The 23,170-nt window shown below is 41.6% G+C and overlaps 1 protein-coding gene across 1 annotated transcript in view; it reads left to right on the top strand.

Annotated features, from left to right (window-relative positions):
• The window catches only part of LOC115363079 (E3 ubiquitin-protein ligase rnf213-alpha-like), a 37,826-nt gene extending 15,104 nt beyond the window's left edge, over nucleotides 1-22,722 (top strand). The window contains exons 25-67 of the mRNA XM_030057153.1: nucleotides 131-1,400; nucleotides 1,508-1,689; nucleotides 1,806-1,961; nucleotides 2,054-5,662; nucleotides 5,752-5,876; nucleotides 7,332-7,433; nucleotides 7,513-7,628; nucleotides 7,721-7,843; nucleotides 7,971-8,035; nucleotides 8,351-8,504; nucleotides 8,593-8,734; nucleotides 8,854-9,045; nucleotides 9,175-9,305; nucleotides 9,863-10,020; nucleotides 10,148-10,357; nucleotides 10,559-10,746; nucleotides 10,871-10,991; nucleotides 11,090-11,190; nucleotides 11,276-11,458; nucleotides 12,714-12,880; nucleotides 13,575-13,677; nucleotides 13,780-13,894; nucleotides 14,069-14,276; nucleotides 14,444-14,640; nucleotides 14,769-14,891; nucleotides 15,041-15,151; nucleotides 15,781-16,023; nucleotides 16,113-16,188; nucleotides 16,282-16,316; nucleotides 16,643-16,743; nucleotides 16,836-16,992; nucleotides 17,980-18,154; nucleotides 18,613-18,707; nucleotides 18,802-19,053; nucleotides 19,316-19,448; nucleotides 19,743-19,826; nucleotides 19,917-20,097; nucleotides 20,392-20,593; nucleotides 20,696-20,773; nucleotides 20,915-21,112; nucleotides 21,296-21,385; nucleotides 21,616-21,794; nucleotides 22,569-22,722. Of these exons, the coding sequence (XP_029913013.1) occupies nucleotides 131-1,400; nucleotides 1,508-1,689; nucleotides 1,806-1,961; nucleotides 2,054-5,662; nucleotides 5,752-5,876; nucleotides 7,332-7,433; nucleotides 7,513-7,628; nucleotides 7,721-7,843; nucleotides 7,971-8,035; nucleotides 8,351-8,504; nucleotides 8,593-8,734; nucleotides 8,854-9,045; nucleotides 9,175-9,305; nucleotides 9,863-10,020; nucleotides 10,148-10,357; nucleotides 10,559-10,746; nucleotides 10,871-10,991; nucleotides 11,090-11,190; nucleotides 11,276-11,458; nucleotides 12,714-12,880; nucleotides 13,575-13,677; nucleotides 13,780-13,894; nucleotides 14,069-14,276; nucleotides 14,444-14,640; nucleotides 14,769-14,891; nucleotides 15,041-15,151; nucleotides 15,781-16,023; nucleotides 16,113-16,188; nucleotides 16,282-16,316; nucleotides 16,643-16,743; nucleotides 16,836-16,992; nucleotides 17,980-18,154; nucleotides 18,613-18,707; nucleotides 18,802-19,053; nucleotides 19,316-19,448; nucleotides 19,743-19,826; nucleotides 19,917-20,097; nucleotides 20,392-20,593; nucleotides 20,696-20,773; nucleotides 20,915-21,112; nucleotides 21,296-21,385; nucleotides 21,616-21,794; nucleotides 22,569-22,722 (10,785 nt within the window). The remainder of the gene's footprint in view (nucleotides 1-130; nucleotides 1,401-1,507; nucleotides 1,690-1,805; nucleotides 1,962-2,053; nucleotides 5,663-5,751; nucleotides 5,877-7,331; nucleotides 7,434-7,512; nucleotides 7,629-7,720; nucleotides 7,844-7,970; nucleotides 8,036-8,350; nucleotides 8,505-8,592; nucleotides 8,735-8,853; nucleotides 9,046-9,174; nucleotides 9,306-9,862; nucleotides 10,021-10,147; nucleotides 10,358-10,558; nucleotides 10,747-10,870; nucleotides 10,992-11,089; nucleotides 11,191-11,275; nucleotides 11,459-12,713; nucleotides 12,881-13,574; nucleotides 13,678-13,779; nucleotides 13,895-14,068; nucleotides 14,277-14,443; nucleotides 14,641-14,768; nucleotides 14,892-15,040; nucleotides 15,152-15,780; nucleotides 16,024-16,112; nucleotides 16,189-16,281; nucleotides 16,317-16,642; nucleotides 16,744-16,835; nucleotides 16,993-17,979; nucleotides 18,155-18,612; nucleotides 18,708-18,801; nucleotides 19,054-19,315; nucleotides 19,449-19,742; nucleotides 19,827-19,916; nucleotides 20,098-20,391; nucleotides 20,594-20,695; nucleotides 20,774-20,914; nucleotides 21,113-21,295; nucleotides 21,386-21,615; nucleotides 21,795-22,568) is intronic.
• The last annotated feature ends 448 nt before the right edge of the window (nucleotides 22,723-23,170 follow it).

The raw sequence follows: 23,170 nt of genomic DNA, 5'->3' as shown, positions 1-23,170 counted from the left end.
ATATTGTCTGATTATAAGGCACAATATGCAGACCTTTGTTTTCAGTAGCACAAGTTGTTTTGGTATGTTTTCGACTGGAAGAATGTTCCCTCAGTTGTAACTGACTCTTAGTTTGCATTTATTTTTTCAGGTTTTTGCCAATGTTCAAAGATTATCTGAGGCATTCATCGCTCTGTACACAGCTGGGAATCCACTGTTCAGACATTGGGAAGCCCACATCAGCTGCAGCCTAAGTAGCAAAGAACCAAGCATTACTATGGACTTCAACCTTGGCAGTGTGCTCAGTGAAGTCATTGTGGAGGGAAATGTTGAAGAGCAGCTTCCTGAACTTTGCAGGAAAATGGACAAGTGTCTGGACTATTGGATGGATTTTGTGGACAAACAGAGATCCCATCATTACTATCTGAACTACTTCACAGCAGAACAAATTGTCTACCTATGTAGTGAGCTGACTCAGCAAAAAGTGACCAATCTAGAGGACCAAGTTCTGATGATGCTGTCCTTTGTCAAGTCAAATTGTACAGCCTCAGATTTGAGGCAGGTGTGGCATGTGCTCCAGTATGAAATTCTCAAAAAACCACAAGAACACAATGAAGATGTTGAATTTCAGACTTTTATAGTGCCAAGAAGTATACAGGGAATCCCAGATTTCACTGAGAAGTTGGATCCTCTGCCAAGTCTAATGGAACAAGCAACTGGTCCTCAAAAATTTGAATTGATATGGAATGCATACATGAAAGACATGAAGCATTTTCTTCCACACATTATTGATATGACAAGCCTTGGAAGACTGCTAGAAATACTGGCCAACAAAGATTATCAGAGTGAGGAAGACATTTCTGAAGAGAATGAAGAAAAATGCATAACAAGGGAGATGCCTCAAGGCTTGGCCACTGGCAGTCCAAACCTTATTGTCTGCCCACATGATGATGTCCTTACGTCTTGCATCTCTATTTACATGAACAGTGAACGTCAGCTACTGCCTACTTATGATGAAGTCCTCTTGTGCAACTCCTCAACACCATATGAGCAAGTGGAGCTGTTCCTCAGACGCTGTCTCACTGTGGGCTATAGAGGGCAGAAGATATACTCTCTACTGTATGGGGATTTGCTGACTTATGATGTGAGCTGCAAAGTTGAAAGCTTTTTTCAACGGATGAAAATGCAGAGCAGAAAGGACTACAGACTTGTCATCATCTGTAGTTCAGACAGAGAACATGCCTACCTTCCCTCAGCCTTTAGCCAGTATAGGCTGCACATGGTTCCCCGGGAGCCATTGACTGCAGTACAGAACTACCTCCGCCACCACTACATTGTCCCAAGAGATCAGGGCAGTGCTGCAGCTGTGTTCAAAGACAGACTGTGCGTTGGAGTGGTGTCATCCAAAAGAGCTGGTGTTGGTGCGTGTATTTAAAGTTGTATGCTTCAGATTATTACCAGCAGTGAGGGTCTAAAATGCCAAATTGTTTTATACTTGGTATAATGACTACAGTTGTCAAAATTCCAGGTAAATCTCTCTACATGAAGAGGCTCTATGAAAAACTGAAGCACTCAACCAAAAAGCCCTCAGTGATGAAATGCATTCGTTTGACTGAAACAAATGTTGATGAGAATGTCATCCTGCAGTCTCTTCTTAACAGCCCTAAGAAGAATGAACTCACAATTTTTCATTTCGATGTCACATCATCGGTAATAAATAAATCTCTAATACAGATGATTGCCTTTTTAATTGATGAGTTATGATAATACATATTAAGACTCATTCTGGCTGTTTTTAATGCATTTGTTTCACGGTCATTGTACAGGTGCAGAAAGGCCTCCATGAATTTCTTTTCAAACTGCTGATTCTGCGTTTCCTGATGGACTCTGAGGGGAAAATGTGGAAGTGCAGCAACAGACAGCTGTATGTTACTGAGATTTTGCAATCAACTCTGAAGCCATCTAGAATTTCTTCGTTGCAGGTAAGGCTAACAAGTTATGAAATTTTATAAATTATTTAATTTCAAACATTTTTTGCCTTGTACTGAATTCTCAAAATCTGTTCTCTTCCTAGGCTCAAACTGTGAACAGCTCATTCATAGATTTGTTCCCAAACATTTTCTGCCGACCGCCTAAAGAGGTCTTAATGCTAGAGATGAGGAGGCAAGAAGATCCCACAGTTGTGGGCCCTGATGATCCACTGATGGATGATCAAGAATTCAGGAGTGAAGCCTTCCAAAGACCATACCAATATCTCACACGGTTCCATAACCACCAAGACCTTGACACCTTCCAGTATAATGGTGTTGAAGGGTCACATGTGGAATGTCTACAGATGCTTCTCATGAACTGTGGCATGATGGACCCATCCTGGGCAGAATTGAGAAATTTTGCATGGTTCCTAAACCTTCAGCTGAAAGACTGTGAGTCATCTGTTTTTTGTGATGCTACTTTCACTGGAGACACACTCAAAGGATTCAAGACTTTTGTGGTAGACTTCATGATTCTGATGGCTAAGGACTTTGCAACTCCATCACTCAGCATCTCTGACCAGAGTCCTGGAAGACTGCAGATGGACCTGACTGGTGTCCGTGATGAAGACTTGGCCCCATTTCTGATTAGAAAGAGATGGGAATCAGAACCACATCCATACATCTTCTTCAATGAGGATCATGTGTCCATGACCTTTATTGGTTTTCATCTTCAACCTAATGAACAGAACTTTGTGGATGCTATTGATCCTGCTTCTGGAAATGTGATAAAAAGAAACATCATGACAAAGGAACTGTATGAAGGTCTGAAGCTTCAGAGAGTTCCCTTCAACATTGACTTTGATCACCTACCAAGAGGGGAGAAAATAGAACGAATTTGCAACGTCCTTGGAATCCAGTGGCCTCTTGACCCTGATGAAACCTATGAGCTTACCACTGACAACATATTGAAGATGCTGGCAATCCATATGCGGTTCAGGTGTGGTATTCCTGTCATCATCATGGGAGAGACAGGTTGTGGTAAGACCAGGCTCATCAAATACCTTTGTGAACTGCAGAGGAGTGGAGTGGCCACTGAGAACATGAAACTGGTTAAAGTGCATGGAGGAACAACTTCAGATATAATTTACAACAAAGTCAGAGAAGCAGAAGCCGTTGCCTTTATTAACAAACAAGACTATGGATTTGACTCTGTCCTCTTCTTTGATGAGGCCAACACTACAGAGGCCATCAGCAGTATTAAAGAGGTTCTCTGTGACAAGACAGTTCAAGGAGAAAGTTTGGCATCCCACTCTGGATTACAGATCATTGCAGCATGCAACCCTTACCGAAAGCACACAGATGAGATGATTCAGAGATTAGAATCTGCTGGCCTTGGGTATAGAGTTCGAGCTGAAGACACAGATGAAAAGCTTGGGTCCATACCCCTCCGCCAGTTAGTGTACAGAGTTCAGGCATTGCCTCCAAGCATGATCCCTCTTGTGTGGGACTTTGGACAATTAAATGATCACACAGAGAAAATATACATCCAGCAGATTGTGCAGAGAGTAATTGTGATCAAAGCAATCTGTGCAGATTACATCACAGTTATCACAAATGTTCTTTCAGCCTCACAAAAGTATATGCGAACACGAAAAGATGAGTGCAGTTTTGTCAGCCTGAGGGATGTGGAGCGCTGCATGCAGACGTTTGTGTGGTTTTATGAAAACCATTCAATGCTTTTTGAGGAGCTTGAAAAGTTTGAAAGCAATCAAAATGTTGACAAGTCTGAAAGACACCAGAGATACCAAGAAGTTCGAGACCCTGTTCTGTGGTCTCTGGTCATGGCCATAGGCGTGTGCTACCATGCTTGCCTAGAAGACAAGGAAAAATACAGACAGAAAATCTGCAAAAGCCTACCAGAAGGATACAGCCCAGTGAAAGTGATGCAGGAAATCTCACTCATGCAGGATCTCCTTTTGAGTGGTGTGCCATTGGGGGACACTATTGCAAGAAACGGTGCACTTAAAGAGAATGTCTTCATGATGGTGCTCTGCATTGAGCTACGGATCCCCCTTTTCTTGGTTGGAAAACCTGGAAGCTCAAAATCTCTGTCTAAAACTCTGGTGGCAGATGCAATGCAGGGTCAGGCTTCTCATGCTGATCTCTACAAAAGACTTAAGCAGATTCATTTGGTGTCCTTCCAGTGTAGCCCTCACTCAACACCAGAAGGCATCATAAACACATTCAAACAGTGTGGTCGCTTCCAAGAAGGAAAGAATCTGAATGAGTACATCTCTGTTGTGGTCCTAGATGAGATTGGGTTGGCTGAGGACTCCCCCAAAATGCCACTGAAAACCCTGCACCCACTGTTGGAAGAGGGGTGTATTGATGATGAGCCACTACCACACAAAAAAGTTGGATTCATTGGCATCTCCAACTGGGCCTTAGACCCTGCAAAGATGAACAGAGGTATTTTCGTCTCCCGTGGTGATCCTGATGAGAAAGAACTCATTGAGAGTGCTAAAGGTATATGTTCATCTGATGCAATGGTATTGGAGAAGGTCAGGGATTTTTTCAAACCCTTTGCCAAGGCCTACTTGAAAATCTGCCGTAAACAAGGGAAAGGGTTTTTTGGCCTGCGTGACTATTACAGCTTGGTGAAGATGATATTTGCAATGGCCAGGTCCTCTCAGCAGAGGCCAAGTGCAGAGAAGATTGCAGAGGCAGTGCTGAGAAACTTCAGTGGCAGAGATGATGTAGACGCAGTTCATGTCTTCATCAAGAGGTTGCACATGACACCCAACCTAGAGGGCATCAGTGCCACTGAGTTGGTGAGACAAAACATTTTGGCAATCGGACAGGAAGAAGAGTGCCGGTACTTGCTGGTTCTAACTAAAAATTATGCAGCTCTGCAGATCCTGCAGCAAACCTTCTTCTCAGAAATTGGTCAGCCTGAAATCATTTTTGGCTCCAGTTTCCCCAAAGACCAAGAGTATACTCAAATATGCCGTAACATCAACAGAGTAAAGATCTGCATGGAAACGGGTCAAACTATTGTGCTTCTAAACTTGCAAAACCTTTACGAAAGTCTCTACGATGCTCTCAACCAATACTATGTCAGCTTGGGAGGACAAAAGTACGTGGATCTTGGACTGGGAACTCATCGTGTCAAATGCAGAGTGCACAAAGACTTCAGGCTGATTGTCATTGAGGAAAAAGAAGTGGTCTACAAACAGTTCCCAATACCTCTCATCAACAGGCTGGAGAAACACTACTTGGACATCCACACCGTCCTTACAGCTGGACAGAAGACAATTGTGGATGAGTTGGAGAGATGGGTGAAACAGTTTGTGTCATCCAACAGTCAGCATGCAGTTGTGCCTCACACACACAAGTACTTACCTCCTGATGTCTTCATTGGCTACCACTCAGACACATGTGCTTCTGTGGTTCTTCAAGTAATAGAGAAGCAAAAAGAGGACATGGAAATCTCAGATCCTGAAAGGAGAGTGCTGGATGAGGCTAAACTGATACTACTGAACTGCGCTACACCAGACTCAGTGGTGCGCCTGGACTGCACAGGTCTTCCCATAGTGGAGAGTAAACATCTGGCCAAGGTCTACTTTGAGGAGCTGAATAACAGTTGTTTGGCTGACTTCATACTTGCTCACACAAAGCAAGATGTCCACTGCTGGTCGTCCTTCACAGAGGTGAATTTTAAGTTGTTAAACACAATCAACCTCAAATATAGCCCTCTGTCACTTACTAATTCCTTAATAATTCTAATTTTAATACACAGGTGACAACATTCTCCAGACTTCTGACGGCATCTGACTTGGAACCATTGGAACTGGGGCTGCACTGTGTGGAGCTTCTCTCACTCCAGCAGTTTGACACAGAAAACTCCTTTCTCAAGAAGATCAGGTATGTTGGTATTAATTGGATATTGGTTATTAATTTAATGATCTAATGCCACGGTTCTCAAAGTGGGGTCCGCAGACCCATGGTCCGCAAAAAAATTCCTGGAAATGTATTTTTTTTATTATTAATTTTTTGGGGGGGGAGGGGCATTAAACTGTGAAAAAAACACTGTTCGTTTTTAAGTGTCTCCCATGATTGATTTGGGGAGCTTACTCATGTGATTACACATCAGGCAATCTGGTATGACACCTCACAGGTGCTCGCACAGCTTCACAAATAACAGCAACAACAAACACTCAAGTCCGTCAGTGTCTAGTCAATTCTTCTGGTACACAAAGGGTTAACAGCCGGTCTCCGCTAGAAGTCCCGCCTCTAACCTAATATCGCTCATCGATTGGCTCTGCCATTTCTTGCTAATGCGTGATTGGCCGTCCCCACTGTCACTCCATGTGGTTGTAAAAAGCGCCGGAGGACGCGCACAGCGGAGTTTGTTTTTGGTTGGCCAGCAGCTACGCACACGGACTGATTACTTCACTGTTTATTTTGTCAGGTTGCAGTTAGAGCAATAGTTCAGCATGCTTCTTTGACATGAGAGCTTTTATCAGGCACATTGGCCTGTTGTCTCTAGGGAAGCAGGAATTATCCATTTTTACTAACCATGTTTTAAAATGTCAAGCTTATAGAACTCTAGAGCCTCAACAACAGAGATTTTTTTTTTCCAAATAAGAGCAAGGCAGTGGACACTAATCTGTTTGTATTTAGGTATTTAGTGTCAAACATTTATTTTATTTATGTTTCTGTATGGTGTTGTTGATGTACAGTATGATGCACAGTTGCACTAAAGACAAGAACTCAGTTAAATTGCCTGCTTTCTTTAGTTGCCTTTAACTTACAACATTACAGAATTATTAAAAACTTGTAGTCAGTATAGATATTCATATATGCAGTATAAACATTAATGTCAATCCCTTACTAGTTTTTATTTTTTCTGATTATGATCGTTTGCTTGTTTATTTGATCACATGACATGAAATTGCAGTCATAAATGCAAAAAACATCAACTTTCAGGGGCGCCGCCTTGGAGCGCTTTTACGTCCCCACCCAACCAAACCTACGCCCTTGGATGAGGCTATGTGCTAATGCTGCTAATCAACTAGCTAAGTGTACAAATGTGGTTATAAGTGTTATGCTTATCGGTGTTGCGAGTGTCAGGGGGTCCCCAGAAAATTCTGACCCCTCCAGGGGGTCCGTGGGCCAAAAAAGTTTGAGAACCCCTGATCTAATGATTACAATCATCAGAATATCATTACATGTAAACGTTTAATGTTAATGATCAGTTGGGTTAATGAGTGTAACAGTACAATGGTAGTGTGAATTTATACATTCCTATTTATTGCTTTCATTTTACTTTATATTTTATTATTTCCATCTGACATCATCAAATCTTTTGTCTTCTAGGAATTTCCTTGCCAGAAGTAGTGCCTCCTGCAACAACATCCTCATCATTCAATGTGATTTTGACGAAGGCACTCACAGTGCCAATCTTATTGCATCTGCAAAGTAGGTCCAATATTTCCTGTCTAATAAGTATGTGCAGCAGTGTAGTTTTGCCATATTGAATTTTGCCGTTTGTTGTTAGGTATTCATCCATAAATGAAGTCAACAAGATGAACACAGAAAACAAAGTGTTTGTCTACTTCATCACAAAACTGCCAAGAATGGAAGGAGGGACTTCCTATGTTGGGTTTCATGGAGGTACGATGAACAGAACTTGTGAATCTAAATTTGGAGTCACACTTTTTTGAGGGGTTTGACAACAATAATCTGAGCCATTTTAACATTTACAGGCCCCTGGAGATCAGTTCATATCGATGACCTCAGAAGGTCAAAAGATATTGTTTCAGACATCAAAGCCTTGCGAAACATGACCATCAGTCAGATGTTTGAAAAAAAGAGGTGCAAGCCTGAAGGTAATTTATTGATAATTAATTCATAATGATTGACAATTGCATCTTTTATTGTTTCTGACAAAATATATTTTTTTGCAATAAAATTCTTTTGTTGTGGCACTGAATTTCAAAAATTGTTTATGTACAGCCATGGAGGTAGATGACATGTACACTGAGAACGAGCAAGGTGAAACAGAGCTTGAAGAAGAAACAGTGAGTAGACCCAAAAATGTTTCAGAGAGTTGTGGTAGAAACTTTTTTTAGCCTCACCTGAATTGTAATATAGAAAATGATCATGAATATGTAGAGAGAGTTTAATGACCCAAGGGCATTTTCAGCCTGTTTGTTTCATTGTGTAATTTCAAAAATACATGAAAGTCAGGCACAGAAAAGGTTTTGAGTTTTTTGTTGTTTTCCTCCACAAAAATATGCTTTTTGTAATGAAGCAGTTTTGTGTGTGCGCTGTGTTGTATTTTTTGTCCTGGCTCATTTGTGTCACTGATTCATAATGTGCTTGTCCTGCTGCAGGGCTGGGAGAATGTTATGGACACCACAGCACTAGTGCGCAGCTGTGTGCAGAATGCTGTCAGCATGCTGAGAGATCAGGTAGACAGTGGCCTACGCAGTACCAGAAGAGTGGAGATCCTACTGACCCTCCTCAGTAACAATGACAGCATAAAAGGTAATATGATCAATTCTTTATTACTGTCAGTTCTTTTTTGCTCTAACACATTATATCACTCCTCCTGTTGTTTTCTGTTCCTTATCAGGTGAATTTCTGCAATCTGTCAAGATGCACCTTCACTCCTTGTTGGTGACTCATGATGGAAACACCTTTTCTTCCATCAAAAGCAACTGGGTCATTAAGGAGGCCTCCAACATCGATGCCTTGCAAGAAGGAGGAACATTCAGGTGTAGACTACTTTCATGTAATACCTAATTTTCTACATTTTCACCACAGCAGTGAAAGGATTTATGTCATGAAGGCAAGCAGTGCAGCCATGTTAACATTTGTTTTCTGGTCATAACAGGCATACCCTATGGAAGCGTGTTCAAGCTGTGGTCATTCCCTTCCTGGCACAACTTGTCTCAGTCATAGACCGTGACCGAAACTTGGACATCTTGCTAGATAGCAACTGTAGTGAAGCTGTTAAACAGCTGTGGTTGGATATCTTTAGTAATGATAAACTCTTGGATGTTCCATACATGAGACCGGACCACAAGTAAGTGGTGTTAGAGGTGCAATTTCAATAAAGGGGACCATTTGTGTTTACTATTTTGCACACTGCATACTTCTGTATTCTTTGTTTTTTTCATTATTGTCTCCCTTTATATCTCGTTCTCTATCACAGCTCTGAGACGAGGACCATCCTTGTGCAGAACTACATTTCCCTGCACAGCAACCTTGGCTGCACCATGCCTTTTAGTTGGAGGATCAAAGACTACCTGGAAGAACTCTGGGTTTATGCCCTTCAACGTGAAGGTAATGGCCCATGGAACAGGGGTTTTCATGGATAGGTATTGAATCATTATCAGTTCTGTATTTTTTAGAGCCCGACTGATACTGGATTTTAGGGAGTAAAAAAAATATTCCAATATCAATATATTGGACAATATATACGTAAACAAGCATTTTTTGCAGTGATCCCCAGAATGTCTTTATCAAACACTTGTGACAAAGATATGTTATGGAGACAGGATATGTTATAGTTTAACAATAAACTTTATTGTGCAAAATGACATCAGTGCACTGATGTCAAATAAACTTCACCGGGAATTTAATAATTACAAATGAATATAAATAAAAAAAACACACACAAGGATCATATATTCATTTCTAAATTACCCAAAGCATCTTTTTCTCCAATATGTTCTATAAATAAATAAATTCAAGTTTCCATATCAGCGTGTATTGGTCAGCATATCTGTGATAGACCAGCATCATCTGATAAAATCGGCAGACTGATATATCGATCCGGCTCTAGTATTGTTTGTCATGCCTTTTCCTCTTAATTAGTGAGCTTATTTGTTTGCTGATAGGCCAAACCCAAAGTCAGTTCGAGGAGTTCTTTTGGAAGACACCACTGGGCAGATACATTGCAAAAGCAGACGTGGAGATGCAGACAGAGTTTTTCCACCGATACCTGCAGGACTTCATCTCCATGACAATGACTGTGTCTTCCCAGGAAGATCTTCAGGTTTTATTTATTAATGGCTTTTTTCTATGATTCCCTTAGGTTTTATGTTTTCAAGTCCTGTTTGTGAAATCTTTACAGTAAAAAGGCTGCATGTGCTAGGCCTAATTCATATCATCTCTCTCTGTAGCTCCTGTGTGCAGCTTTGAACTGTTGTGTCAATGAGCTGCGATTGCGCCACAATGCCATGGATAAGGAGGTGACATCACTTCCATGGGTCCATGCTGCTTACCATGAGTTCAAGAACCGACTTCAAAACCTCTCCAGAATGATCTGCATGGAGCCCCAGGTGACCCAGGTCCTCTTGAGGAACACTCATGCTAGAGATGGGACAGAACTGGTGAGCCTCTGCAACAGAAATTTAAATGCTTTTCTGTTTTCCCACTTCATTTTCAAAAATGTTTGTTATTTTGGAATGCACTGTATTTTAATATGTTGAATTAATTTATTTTTGGCAAGATGTTTTATGTTTTATTTCATGTTTTTACTTGATGTTTGTCTAGGCTTGAAGGTGTAGTGATCATATTCCTCTGTCTCCAAGGTTTTAGATGTGTATGCTGGTTTAGCATGTGTGGAGTACCTAGAGCCCCGGGTCCTGGACACCGATGCCAACAGACAAGCTTGGCTCAGACAAGTCAAAAAACTCCAGGTTGCCATTGAGCTGATCTGCTCCGAAGACAGCGTGAGGCGCTACGGAGAGAGGAGCAAGGCAATGGTCTGTCGAGTCCAGTAAGTCAACCTTCATCAGAGATATTCTGTTGCTGAAGTGGTACACCTGTACACACTGATCTTTTTAGCGGCTGCTTTAGTTTTTAGTTTGATGGTGACCTTATTATTTTGTGGTTTTGCTTAGGACTGGATGGAACCGAATCTTTTCCCTCTCTCTATTTGTTGAGCACATGTTGCTGGGCATTGAGGAGGTCGAAAAGAAGCTGACGCCTGTAGTTTTAGAGCACACACGAAGGCTTAGCCAGGTTGGTGTGGTCTGATGATAAAAGATTTTCTTTCTATGGGATTAATAATCTTAAAATTTCATCCACAATAACATGTGCTACCTTTCTTCTCACATCAGGTATTGGAGAAGAATTCAGATCTCAAGACACAGAAGTCATTTGAAGCAGTGATCAGTGTACTCAAAGCCTGCAAGGATGGAGCCGTCGAACATATCTTCAGGTACAGATTCGTCTATATCCCCTCTGCCATGTTACATGCTCTCCTTAGTGGATGTTAGCCTCTAATCCATATATCATCTATGTAGGTTTGGTCTCCAGCTGTGTCCTGTGTGTATGGGAGACCCCCAAGATCCCCTGTGCCTGCCATGTGAACACATCTACTGTGTGGCCTGCATCAAACAGTGGTTGGCCCCTGGTCAGATGTACTGCCCCCTCTGCATGCAGCCAGTGCCTGATGACTTCCACATGGGTCCTTCAGAGGACATAAGGTAGGGCACTGCATCAAAATATGCATCAAATAAAAAGGAAACATATCTTTGATGAACTTTGAGTTAAAAACACAGATTAAGCCCAATGCAAGAGAGGAATTAATGCCATATATGTGTGCATTCTTTTTTTCTGTAGGAAAATTGTGATTGATTAAAGATGAACTTGCTATGTGTTTTGTATATATCAATTATGAGGTCCCTAAGTAGACAACATATTATCTGTATCATTACCAGCGTTTCATTTGGGAAGCCTGTTATCTTTGATCTGGCACTATAGTCTCTAATTTTATCAAATTTAGCTTATTAATGTATATACTTGGTTTGAACAATGTCTTACTGCATCACAAACCTGAAATAAATCTAAAACAAAAATATACTTGATTATCTGTTGATTTCGGATGTAGGGCCTGATTTATGCCACACAGTGGTGCTCACATCAAGTCAGCCTTGACACAGATGGCCTCCTGCAAGATGTGTAGTAAGGTGGTGAATATGAAAACAAAAGTGTGTCCACACTCACAGTATTATATGACAGTTCTGACAATACTCCCTTTTTAGGTTTGGGTCTTCATACCCAAAATCCCACAATATACTTGCCATCAGTTTCCTATGTAAAACAAGGGCTGCATACAAATAAAATCAGTTAGGTATGAATTGTTGAGGCTCACCGCACAAAAAATCAACAGTGACAAAAAAAGGAAACAAACAAGCATCAAATCCAATCTGTCACTGAATGCTTGGAATGACTGGCCTTGTTTCTGCTCATACGTGTTCAAACATAACACAAACAAAACCATTTTTGAGACATCATCATAGTAGATGACACTTGCTGAGAAATATTTCAAATGTCAATTCAGCAGATTTACATCCAGACTTTTAGCATAGAGAGAGTTCAGATCATCAGGATGCGTTGTTTTTAGATGCCAACAGTTTTCATCAAACTCATCTTTTGATATAAAACTCCTAATGATAGAACAAATTATGTCCGTGATCTTTTGTTTTTGATAGAAAAGCAGAACAGTCTAAGTCATTTTAGATTTTGTTGAGTATATTTTAAGATGTTTTTCAATTGATGCCATACAGGCATGGTGCCAATTCAGTCTTTGTATGCTGTTTTAGCTACAGCTGAATTAAAAATGCAGGGTAAATGTCATATCTGTGGCTTTCACTCCCTGTAATTACCAGTGTGAATGTGTCTTTTGATCAATATGAGGGAAGCCCTGTGTAACCTTGTTGTCACTGTTGTTTTGTGTAGGATGCTCATCATCCAGCACGCTCGGTTCAGGAAGCAGTGCAATGCTTTCTTCATTGAGCTGGTGTCTACTGTGTGCTTCAAGGACAACTCTCCCCCCTGTCCAGCCGTCATACTTCATTTGCTGTCCTTCCTCATGGTTGAGGCCAGCGCTGTCCCCATTCTCAGAGGTGTGTTTGCCTCCTAAAGGCTGAATTATGCTTCAGCGTTAGAAGAGTGTACGGGGGTTGTGCGAAGCACGCATTTCCTACGCAGCGCGTGTGTCCAACATACCTCTGCGAAACACGCTGAGCAATTCTCCGCCCACCAACGTCGCTGCTCTTCTGTACGTCTTTGTAATGGCGAGAGGACGAGTCGTATAGGTGCGGGTACTTGCGCACCTCCTCGGCCAGGCGTTCTTCCGCGAGATCCAGCACTCTCCAAAGTTTTCAAACACAACCGACGAGTCGAGACACAACAGTTATTTTAAAAACGGCGCTGCCAGCCGGCACAACAACAGGATGTGATGCCGGTTGCAACGAAATGCCGGAAATGATGTACTTCGGCGGACCAATCACAGCTCTTGTGGGGCTGCGTAGGGTCCGCGTAGTTACAATTTTTGGGAGGCGCGCGGCAAGGCTCTGCAACGGTCGCACAACCCCCGTAAGCTTCGCACAACCTCCGTACGCTCCTCCTACGCGGAAGCATAATTCAGCCTTAACCCTGTCCACTTGTGTATGTGCACACACATTTCTGCATATACAAATTTTGCTGTTGGTTTGTTGCTTCTTAATTGTTTTTTTTTTTTTTTTTTTTTTTTTTTTTTTTTGGTGTGTGTGTGTGTGTGTGTGTGTGTGTGTGTGTGTGTGTGTGTTTTTTTGGCAGTTAATCGCCAAATTCTGACAAAGGTGCTGTCTCCATTTGATGACTCCGTGGATAAAAATCCAGTGGTTCGGTCAGTAGTGCTCAAACTCCTGCTGAAATACAGGTGAGGAGCTAGGGCTGCACATTGGTGATGGCCTCCTTGTTGGCAGTATTTATGTTTTTAGCAGTTTTACAAGTGCCTGTAATCTTTCTTTTATTTTTGAAGCTTCGATGACGTTAAAGGGTACCTACAGCAGCATCTCACCGCAGTTGAGCAGACCAACATCTTGGAGGAGACTGACAAAACTGAACTTTACTCATTGTACATTAACTGTCTGGAGGTATGCATGGATGCAAACTTAGCATTTTGAGTAGTGCCTTTGCATTATTCAGTTAAATGTTCCAGCTTAAAATTCAAATATGCCAGTCACATATTTACATTGTAGGATCTTGCATAATCATTCAGCCTGTTTCCATAGTATGAATTTCTGTTTGCCACTCTTTTATAAATGTAGGATTCCATGTTTGAGAGGTTGCAGTTTCGAACTGCAGCAGAGCAGCAGGCTTGTCTTCAGGATGAAACGGCCTTCCTGACTGATTACCTGCAATCAGATGCTGTTTCTGCAAACAGAGCCACTGTAGAGTATCTGCAGCAGGTGGCCAGGGTGCGTATGGACTTGGATATGGCTGCTAGCCTGCTTGTGGAAAAACTGACTGGTGCAGGTATGTAATCCTAATCAAATACTGTATGCATTTTTCACAGCTAACACTTCTTTAATAGTCAACATATTATCACACTAATTTCAGTAAGTCTTTTTTATCGAAAAATATCAAACCAAATCAGTGATTTCATTTGACAGAGACTTCATTTTCTGTCATTGCTGTTCCAGGAGCTCAGCAGGGCGGGCAAAATGGATTGACAGCCTTCTTCACAAGTGTGGTGGAGTTGTGTAGGCACAGTGGGAATAACTGGTATCGTGTCTACCTGATCCGCAAGATCTGCAGCCTGCATGGAGTAGAGTTTGTCCATAAACTCCTCAAAGTGAAAGATGTGCACTGGCTTTTCCCTGAAGAAGTTCTGCAACAGGTACTCTTATCCACATTTTTGTTCTCAGAGTGTTCATATGAAGGAAAAGCACTGTTACTGTGTAATACTTGCATGTATCAATCTGTTTTGATTTTATCACCTACACTTTGATAACGTGTTACCTCAAGAATGAAGAAGGCAGCCCCATAGACCAGTATCTTGTGTGTGGAGAAGACTACAAAACTATCAGAGATGCTGTCGCAAAGGCAGTGATAGAGGGCAAAGTGGTTGGACTGGATGAGACTTGCGAGGTAATGTTGTGCCACTTTTTTCTTTATAACTCATTGGCTAATGTCAGATCACATGACATCGCATTTGTGTCATACTTTTTGTTATTGTGCATGCTAATTTGGGAATCCTGTTTTCAGTTTACAAGCTCTTATTTGTTCTCTGTCTGTAGGGTCGTAAGTGCTTGCCACAGAGGACAACAGTTTACCTTCTCTTGGCACTGTTCAGAGAAGTCACCACTCTCCACAGAGCAGCCAATGCTAACTTCCATCCCAAGCCTGAGGTAGATCCTTACTCCACTACCTAATCTCATATAATCTCATATAATCTGTAAAATGTTAACACAAGCATGTTTGTGGCAGTCTAATCCTTCAGTTTGGCCCTTTTAGGCAGGTGAGGGCAATAGATTTCAGGTATGCACCACCATAATCTCGCCAAACCTGCCTCAAAAAGAAGATCCTATTCTCTTCCAAGCAAAAAGGGTTTTAAATTTAGTGAGGACAAACCAGAGCTTTGACGGATGCTACCTATTTCTTCACGTGTTTTTCAAAAACAACCAGAAAAGAGAAACTACTGCAAAAGGGCTTTCAGTCTTGAAGGTTTTCATCTTTAATGTTTTCTTGAGTGAGAGAGGTAGATACCAGTGTTTCTCTGCTGCAGTCTGAGGCAGAGCAACATCTTGTGACCAAAATGGTTTGTACCTTTGTTCAAACCACCAATTTACATATCTTCAATCGCCAGTATTTGTAATAACACTTGTTTTGTCAGTGAATGAATGAATGCAACTGTCAATGAAGTTATTTCCCCAATGATGGCTGGCAGGTGGACAATTAGAAACTGTAGAATCCCCTACACAGTGTTGATTCTACTAATTTATTGTACTGTTTTTTTTATCCATCTTTTCCACTACAGCAGTTGCAAGCCTTCATGGCATACATCCAGGCTTCCAGGGTCCTTGCCAGGCCAGAGCTGAAGGCCTTCGCCACAGCCTTAGTGACCAACCAGCTGGGGCCACTGACTGTTCATCCTGGGGCCTCTGATGCCCAGTGTGTGATAGTGGAGCTAGCTGTTCATCTGGCTGCTGTTTTGCTTTGTGGAAACCAGGGGATCCTAGCTCCCCTGCAGCAACTGGCACTGGCACCCGCCAACATGCAGGTAGGTTAATTGTCATTGACTTTCAGTGTTGGCAGCTCGGCCCCACCTTCACTTCACTAAATTGAACTTTTTTACTTTTGTTGGTGCAGAGAGCCTTCTTGCCCACCATGCCAGAGGACATGTTAGCTGTGGCTCAGCAAGCTCTGGGACATTTGCAGTGGTACCGTAAGTAACAGACAAGCTTTCAAATTTAAGTGTTTCAATCAGAGGTAGAATGCAGTTTTCATAATCAATTTTTTTTTTTTACACTTCCCGTAGATTGTCCAAATGGTCATCCCTGCACCATTGGCGAGGTATGTAACATTTAGTCTAGTTCACAATGAGTCTGCCAGTAGTCTGTTTACATCGTCCCGACTAACAAGTTGTTTGATACATTGTTACTTTTTAAAATTTGGTTCAGCTGGCTTTCAGACAGCTCAAATAAAAGCAATAGGGTGTTCTCACTGACTGAATGAACCGCACCACGGGCATAACGCACCTCCGTTAGATTCAACTGGACTAAACACAGCTGCTGTGAAAGTGACTTAATACTATTGGATAACTATCTACATAGTTTATCCTTTTTAAATTCGCAACTGTTTTCTTTTTTTTTTTTTTTTTCTTTTTTTTTTTTCTCTAGTGTGGCCAGCCCATGGAAAGAAGCCGTTGTTTGGATTGTGGTGCTGTGATCGGTGGAGACAACCACAGACCTGTCCAAGGATTTCATGCTGTACAGCTGCAGTAAGTGGCTATTTAAATCACTAATTCAGAAAGAAAACTGGAACATAGAACTAAGTTAATTTGTATTTAATTGTTTTGCTGCCTTCCCACAGGGGTGACCGCACTCAGTCAGGTCACATCCTTGGTGACCCCAGCCGCAGGGACAATCCAGACATGCTGGACACAAAGAACATTTCTCCTGTAGCCTTTAACATTGTCCGCATGCTCACCCACATGGCCATGTTGATTGGGGTCAGCAGCAATGCACAGGTAGCTTGTTCTTATGACAAAATAGGCAAATAGGAATATAGCAGAGGGTCAGTTTCCCAATCTCAATGTCCGCCCTAAGTCCTGAGCACTGAGCCCTCTCAGACCTTAAGTGATGTCACCTGCATAATCAGCTCAAACGCCTGAGTGTGTGAGAGTGTAAGGGATTAAAGGGGCGTAAATATGAGGAACGTGGGGCAGCACACTGTGAAATCACTTTACTTTTAAGACAACAGCAGCTGTTCCTTTCCAATGTAATTATTAGTACTTTGTTTCTATCCTTGTAACTTATTCCCTCTAACATAATCGTGTTAAGTCAACTCCTCGATAAAATCTCAATAAGCCTGAAAGTATTGGTTCAAATGCAGGACAATCAGACGTTAATTTATAGGCATTAAAATTCTACTTATGTTTTTGAAGATATTCTGTGAAGCTGATTGAATGTCTGTTTTGATTTAATAATTGTGTTACCCCAATTTCTTCAAGTGGCATCAAGTCATGTTTATAGAGTGAGTAATAACCAGAAAAATAACACTGGGAGGAAATCAGATAATATCACTTAGTAAGAATTTTACTGGCATCAAAATTACTGAAGAAGGAATACTATACTACCGATTTTCTCAAAAAAAAACATTTTTGGACTGAAACACTACACATTTCGTAATCCATATAACTATGACTATATCGGGACTTCCAGTCCCAGTCATCCCGGTTTAACATCACAACAAGATGGATTGTTGGGGATTCCCTAATGTAAATTCCAGTTTCCCAGTGGGACGGCCTGAACCCTCACAGACTCATCGGGAATGTGCACCAAAGTGTGTGGGTGCGTAAGGGCAGACATTGAGATTGAGCAAATCAGTTTCAACTGCTTGAAGTATCCGTAGAAATGCCCGACCTTTGCAGCAATGCCAACATACTGATATTCTGGTATTAACACCAAATAGATGGCCAGGATGAGTCACTGATCTGCAGTATCTTTGTTTCTAGCCCATCAGCACCATAATCAAGCCTCCGGTCACTGACCCTGGAGCATTCCTGTTTGCTCACCTGCTAAAGGACATGGATCATCTGACCAGGTCGCTGGGCAAGGGGACAGATGACACGGTCAACGCTGTTCACCTGCTCATCAGCAGCCTCCTGGAAGTCCACCAGCCCCAACAGTGTAAGGAACAAATTCAGTTACAGACTTCAAAGCAGAATATCCCTTTGTAGTTTATGTTCAGTGGGGAAGCGTTAATTATATTACATTAAATGGTATGGTATTAGGATGTGGAAGTTTCTAAAAGCTGGGCAGTTTGTCTGGCACAGTTTTTTCATAGCTTTACAAATGGTCCAGGGTGATGAAATGAAACCTTTACTTCAGACACTTAAAATTATTGAAGTTGCATTGATGAATCAGTACATTTCTTTTGTTAATAACAAGTTTGGGAAGTTACAGAAGGGACTATGTCCTTTCTTTAAATGTGCTTCATATGCTGTTATCAATGTACAGCTTTTTCGCTGAGGCCAGCTGCCTCAGTTACATTTTGTCTGTCCGTGCCAACATTTTTGAGCACCCTAAGGTCCACAGTACCTCAAGTTCTACTTTTTGAACACAATATGTTTTGTTTTTCCTCACAGGGCCTATTCCATATGACAATCTGCTCTCCACCAAAGAGGCCAGAAATGGATGGGAGCTGAGCATAAGCAACACCATCATCACACCTCAGCTGAAGGTAAAATCATCGTGCTGTGTATTTGTTCCACCTCTGATTGTTCCTATTTGAAAGAGTTACAATTTATTTTCCCCTGTCATCGTCTCCTCCTCAGCAATTGGACAGGCGACTAAAGGAAGTGAACACATATATCCGGACTGACTCTCGTGTCTCTGCCAACCCCATCATCAAGCTCATATCTGGGGATCCTTGTCTGTTCTTGGCCTCTCTTCCCAAAGACTCTCTGATTCATGGCTCAGCTGTGTGGAGTTGCAGAGAGAAAGTGTCTCTGCTGAGTCTCACCCACATTTTAGAGCAGCATGATGGCAAAGACATCCTGCCTGTGCTGTGGAAGTTTTTGCATAGGGTAAGAAATAGGTGATGAAACAAAGATTGCCACCATCTCTTAATGAGTCATAACAGTCTTCCTTCTCAGGGCAGTTTTTTAAGAATATATTGTAAATGAATGTGTCCTAGGCATATTTTGGCGCACACTGTGCCTTGTCTGTGACAGTCTTTTAGAGAGCTATTTGTAGTCTATTCTACTAGGCTAAGCTCTGTCATCGCTGCTACTTACATACTAAGAGAGACTGATGATTGATCTAATTAGTGGCTGTTATTTCTATCAGGAGGCAGAGCTGCGCTTGGTGAAGTTCCTTCCTGACATCCTGGCACTCCAGAGAGATCTGGTTAAAAAGTTTCAAAATGTCTCTGACCTGAGCTATGGCACCATTGCGGAGTTCCTCAACAGTCAGAAATCTGGTACTGGAAATAGCTTATTATCTGAACAGCTTGTTCTTAAATTTTCTCAGTGGCATGATCCCATATGTAAAATGCCACCAAGGTCCAAACTGTCAATAATTAGTGCTTGTTCAGAACATTTTACATTTTTTCATCAGTTTTGTTACAATGTGACCAAAAATGTTTCTTAAAATCTCCTCCATACATGGGTTGAGAACCCCTGATTATGTAAAACGCCTCACATAGTAAATGTATTATGGAGCTGAATTCTGTACTCTTTTGGATTAAATACTTTGTTTCTGCATTTCCATCTAGTTTCACTGAGAGCCTGGTATGAGAAATTCATCAAAATATTCCTGACAACATGGAATCAGCTCAGGGTGTCTTTGGCTAACAATGGTAAATACAAATACAAATCCCACATCACATTTATCACATTATAGACTGACCTATGCAAACCCCACACTAATGTAAAATGTTGTCATTCAGGAGAGATTAAGATCCCAGATGAGCTCTCCCAGGAGGATCTCAGCTTCACCAGTGACTTTAAGGTGCTTCTACCACGGCGACAAGGCCCTGGCCTGTGTTCCACAGCCCTGGTCAGCTATCTCATCGCCCTGCACAATGACCTGGTCTACTGTGTGGAGAAACACACCGGAGAGGAGACCAGGTGGGGGCGCTGATGTCACATTTTACTCACTTGCACATGTTTGGCAGGAGGCACACTGTCATTAACTTTTGTAGAAGTAAGTTGGGTTAGACTGACTGTACTTAACTCAGATGTATTCTAGTTTTTTATACAAGTTCACAAGGATTGATTGATTTGGAGACCAACAACATGATAGAAGGAAAACATTTTGATTTTTAAGTCATGGCTGCATAGGGAGTGACACACAAAACAAAAACATACCAGCTACACGCCCAGTACTACAGAGCATATATTGACTGTTTCTTCTATCCCCAGCTACAAAGTGAGCCCTGCAGATCTGACTGACCTGCATGTGATCAGATATGAGGTGGAGAGGGACCTTATGCCCCTGGTTCTCTCAAACAGTCAGTACAGCATAGAGAGAGGCCAGGAGACCCTACATGAGTATGACTTGCCCAAGATCCAGCAGCAGATCCTCACCCGCTTCCTTCTGGGAAAACCTCTCATTACCCTCAATGTGAGCAAATGAAACATACCATATCCAATATATGACCCGGAGTAATCGACTGTATCATCATTAAGATTATGTATTGTTCATGTCCGTGTCTCATCACCACAGGGCATCCCCACACTAGTGAACAGACATGACCGGAACTATGAGATTATTTTCAAGGATGTCAAAGGGAAAGTCAAGCAAGTAAGTTGTGATGTTGGTAAATACGTCATGGGCTGTATTAAAAAATGATTACAGTTGTACACTGCATTCTAACTTACATGAAGCATGCTGCTGTTGAAGTTCCCTTACGGTAATATGCGGCCTGTGTTTGTGTGCCAACAGGAGCCTCTTCAGACTCTGACCCGGTTTACCCTGGCTGGGGAGCTGCAGTCCTACAGTGAGGTATGCGAGGCCCTGTCCACAGTGGAAGTGGCTCTGGGCTTCCTTGCCATGACCGGAGGAGAGCCCCACATGCAGCTGGCTTGCTACCTGGAGGAGGTGCTGCAGATGGGAAACCAGATGGCTCCACATATCCTCAAGGTCAACCTGTCTGAGATTGTTGCCAACGTGTACACAGACACACTGGTTATCTTAGCCTCTTGCACTTTGCCTCCTTTGGCATGAGCACAGTGGCTAGATTGGACAGTTTTTGAAAAATGTTGTGTGTGCATATTGTTTTTATCTGCATAACATGAGATAACATTTCATGTCTCTTGCCCACAGGCCTTGAGTATGTGCAGTCTGAAGCACTGTGTGGCCCTGTGGCAGCTCCTGTCTTCGCTCAAATCAGAAAACATGCTGCATCTAAAGAGGGTAGGGGAACACATAATACTACTGTAAAATGGACAAAGGAGGTGAAAAGTTGTATGAATAGCAGTAAATCTGTATTTTATTGTCAAATCATTATGGGGTGGCATATAGACAGTTATAAATGTCTAGATAACTGAATAAACTAAGAAACATATACAGGTGAACCACCACATCATTTATACACTTGAAAATGTAATAACATCTTCTTTCTCTGCATTCCTTGTGTGCATCAGGATCCATTTGTGGGAATTTCGGAGAGGTACAAGGAGGCTCTGGGCGAGGAGGAGCGCCGGCTTCTGACTGTGTTTTTTTCCAAGAGCAGTGCTGACACCTTCCTGCTGGAGATGCACGAGTTCCTGCTGTTGGTTCTCAAGAACCCTCACGCACCTGATACCTACAAACCTGAGTGGGGGTAAGACAAAGATCCATGACATGGCAATTTTTATGTGAATTGTTCTCATACCGGTCTTAAAAAGTCTTTTAAAAAGTATGATAAAGAATTTTCTTAAGTTAAAGAAAAGTGAAAAGGTTTTGACATTGACAAGAAAACTGTTATATTAAGAAACATACATTAACGCATATTAACTTATGCTATACACTTTCATATGGGAAAGACAAAAACCATCTCCATACTTTTTTTTTAATTTTAAAGAGCAGTGATTGGTTGGCTGAGATAGTACCAACCATTCACTTGAAGTGTTTGTGTGTGCATGGTTTTGTTTTGAGTGGGGGCAAAGCAGGCAAAGTCCTTCCATTTCCACCGACCAAGCTTGCTGTAGTTTGTCAAACTGCATACTCACAGATTTGAATTTAACCTCTAAATGTTTAAGTTGGTCGTACATCTACAGACAAAAGGATGTGGTGTAAATCTGCAAATCATGTGGTGTAAATTATGGAGTTGAAATATGATGCCTCTGTTAATAACATCGTCAGTCAATAACTGTTACTTTTTTTTATTATTATTATTTTCAACATTAAATTAGAATCCAACCATCCAACCCTCAACATGAGTAAATTGATACATTCTAGTGTTAGGTGGGGAGAAGAATTCCAACTCTGAAAAAAAAAAAATGTTTTGAAGTGCATGACACAACACAGACACGCACACACACACAATGTGTGTGTGTGCGTGTCTGTGACAATCTGAGGTCACAAACTGAAAAGTGGATGTTTTTTCTCTTTAAAGCTTGAAAGACACACTGGTGTCTTACATGGAGCGTAAGGATCTGGACGTTCCCCCAGATGTGGAGGAGTGTTTCCCGGAGCAGATCTACCTGTCCCAGTATATTGAAGCCTGGAAGTGTGTTGTGGCCTTAAAGCAGGAGCTCAGTCAGAGATAATGAAGATGAGTCGGTGATGGAGAAGATTTTTTTTTTTCTGCCTTTTTCCATATCATACTTTGCCATATTACATATCATTCAGTGGCCTCAGATAATGTTTACAGCCATGAATACAATCTATTTGCAGTGAAGTGTTAGAAGTGTTATATCGGGTGTTTTACCTTCATGTGCTTTTTTAAAGAGCACTGATGTTAAGCTTCAGAGTGCCACAGTGTAACTATGCATGCACAGTTCACATTACAGCTCTTTCCCGTTCAAAAAAGTGAACTTTTATGTCTGTAGACAATACAATGCACTCTCTTTTGAAGTTGAAAGAATTAGTATCTGTTCTTGTTTTGCATTATTATCTATTTTTCTAGGCAATTAATACTGTGTGCACAGTGTTTCCTTACTTCTGAAAGTCTTTCAGCTTGCACTTTATTGCAATGTGAATTTCTCAGCAGCCATG

The sequence above is a fragment of the Myripristis murdjan genome, chromosome 8 (assembly GCF_902150065.1).
Source record: "Myripristis murdjan chromosome 8, fMyrMur1.1, whole genome shotgun sequence".
Lineage (NCBI taxonomy): Eukaryota > Metazoa > Chordata > Actinopteri > Holocentriformes > Holocentridae > Myripristis > Myripristis murdjan.
This window is presented reverse-complemented; position numbering and strand designations above follow the sequence as displayed.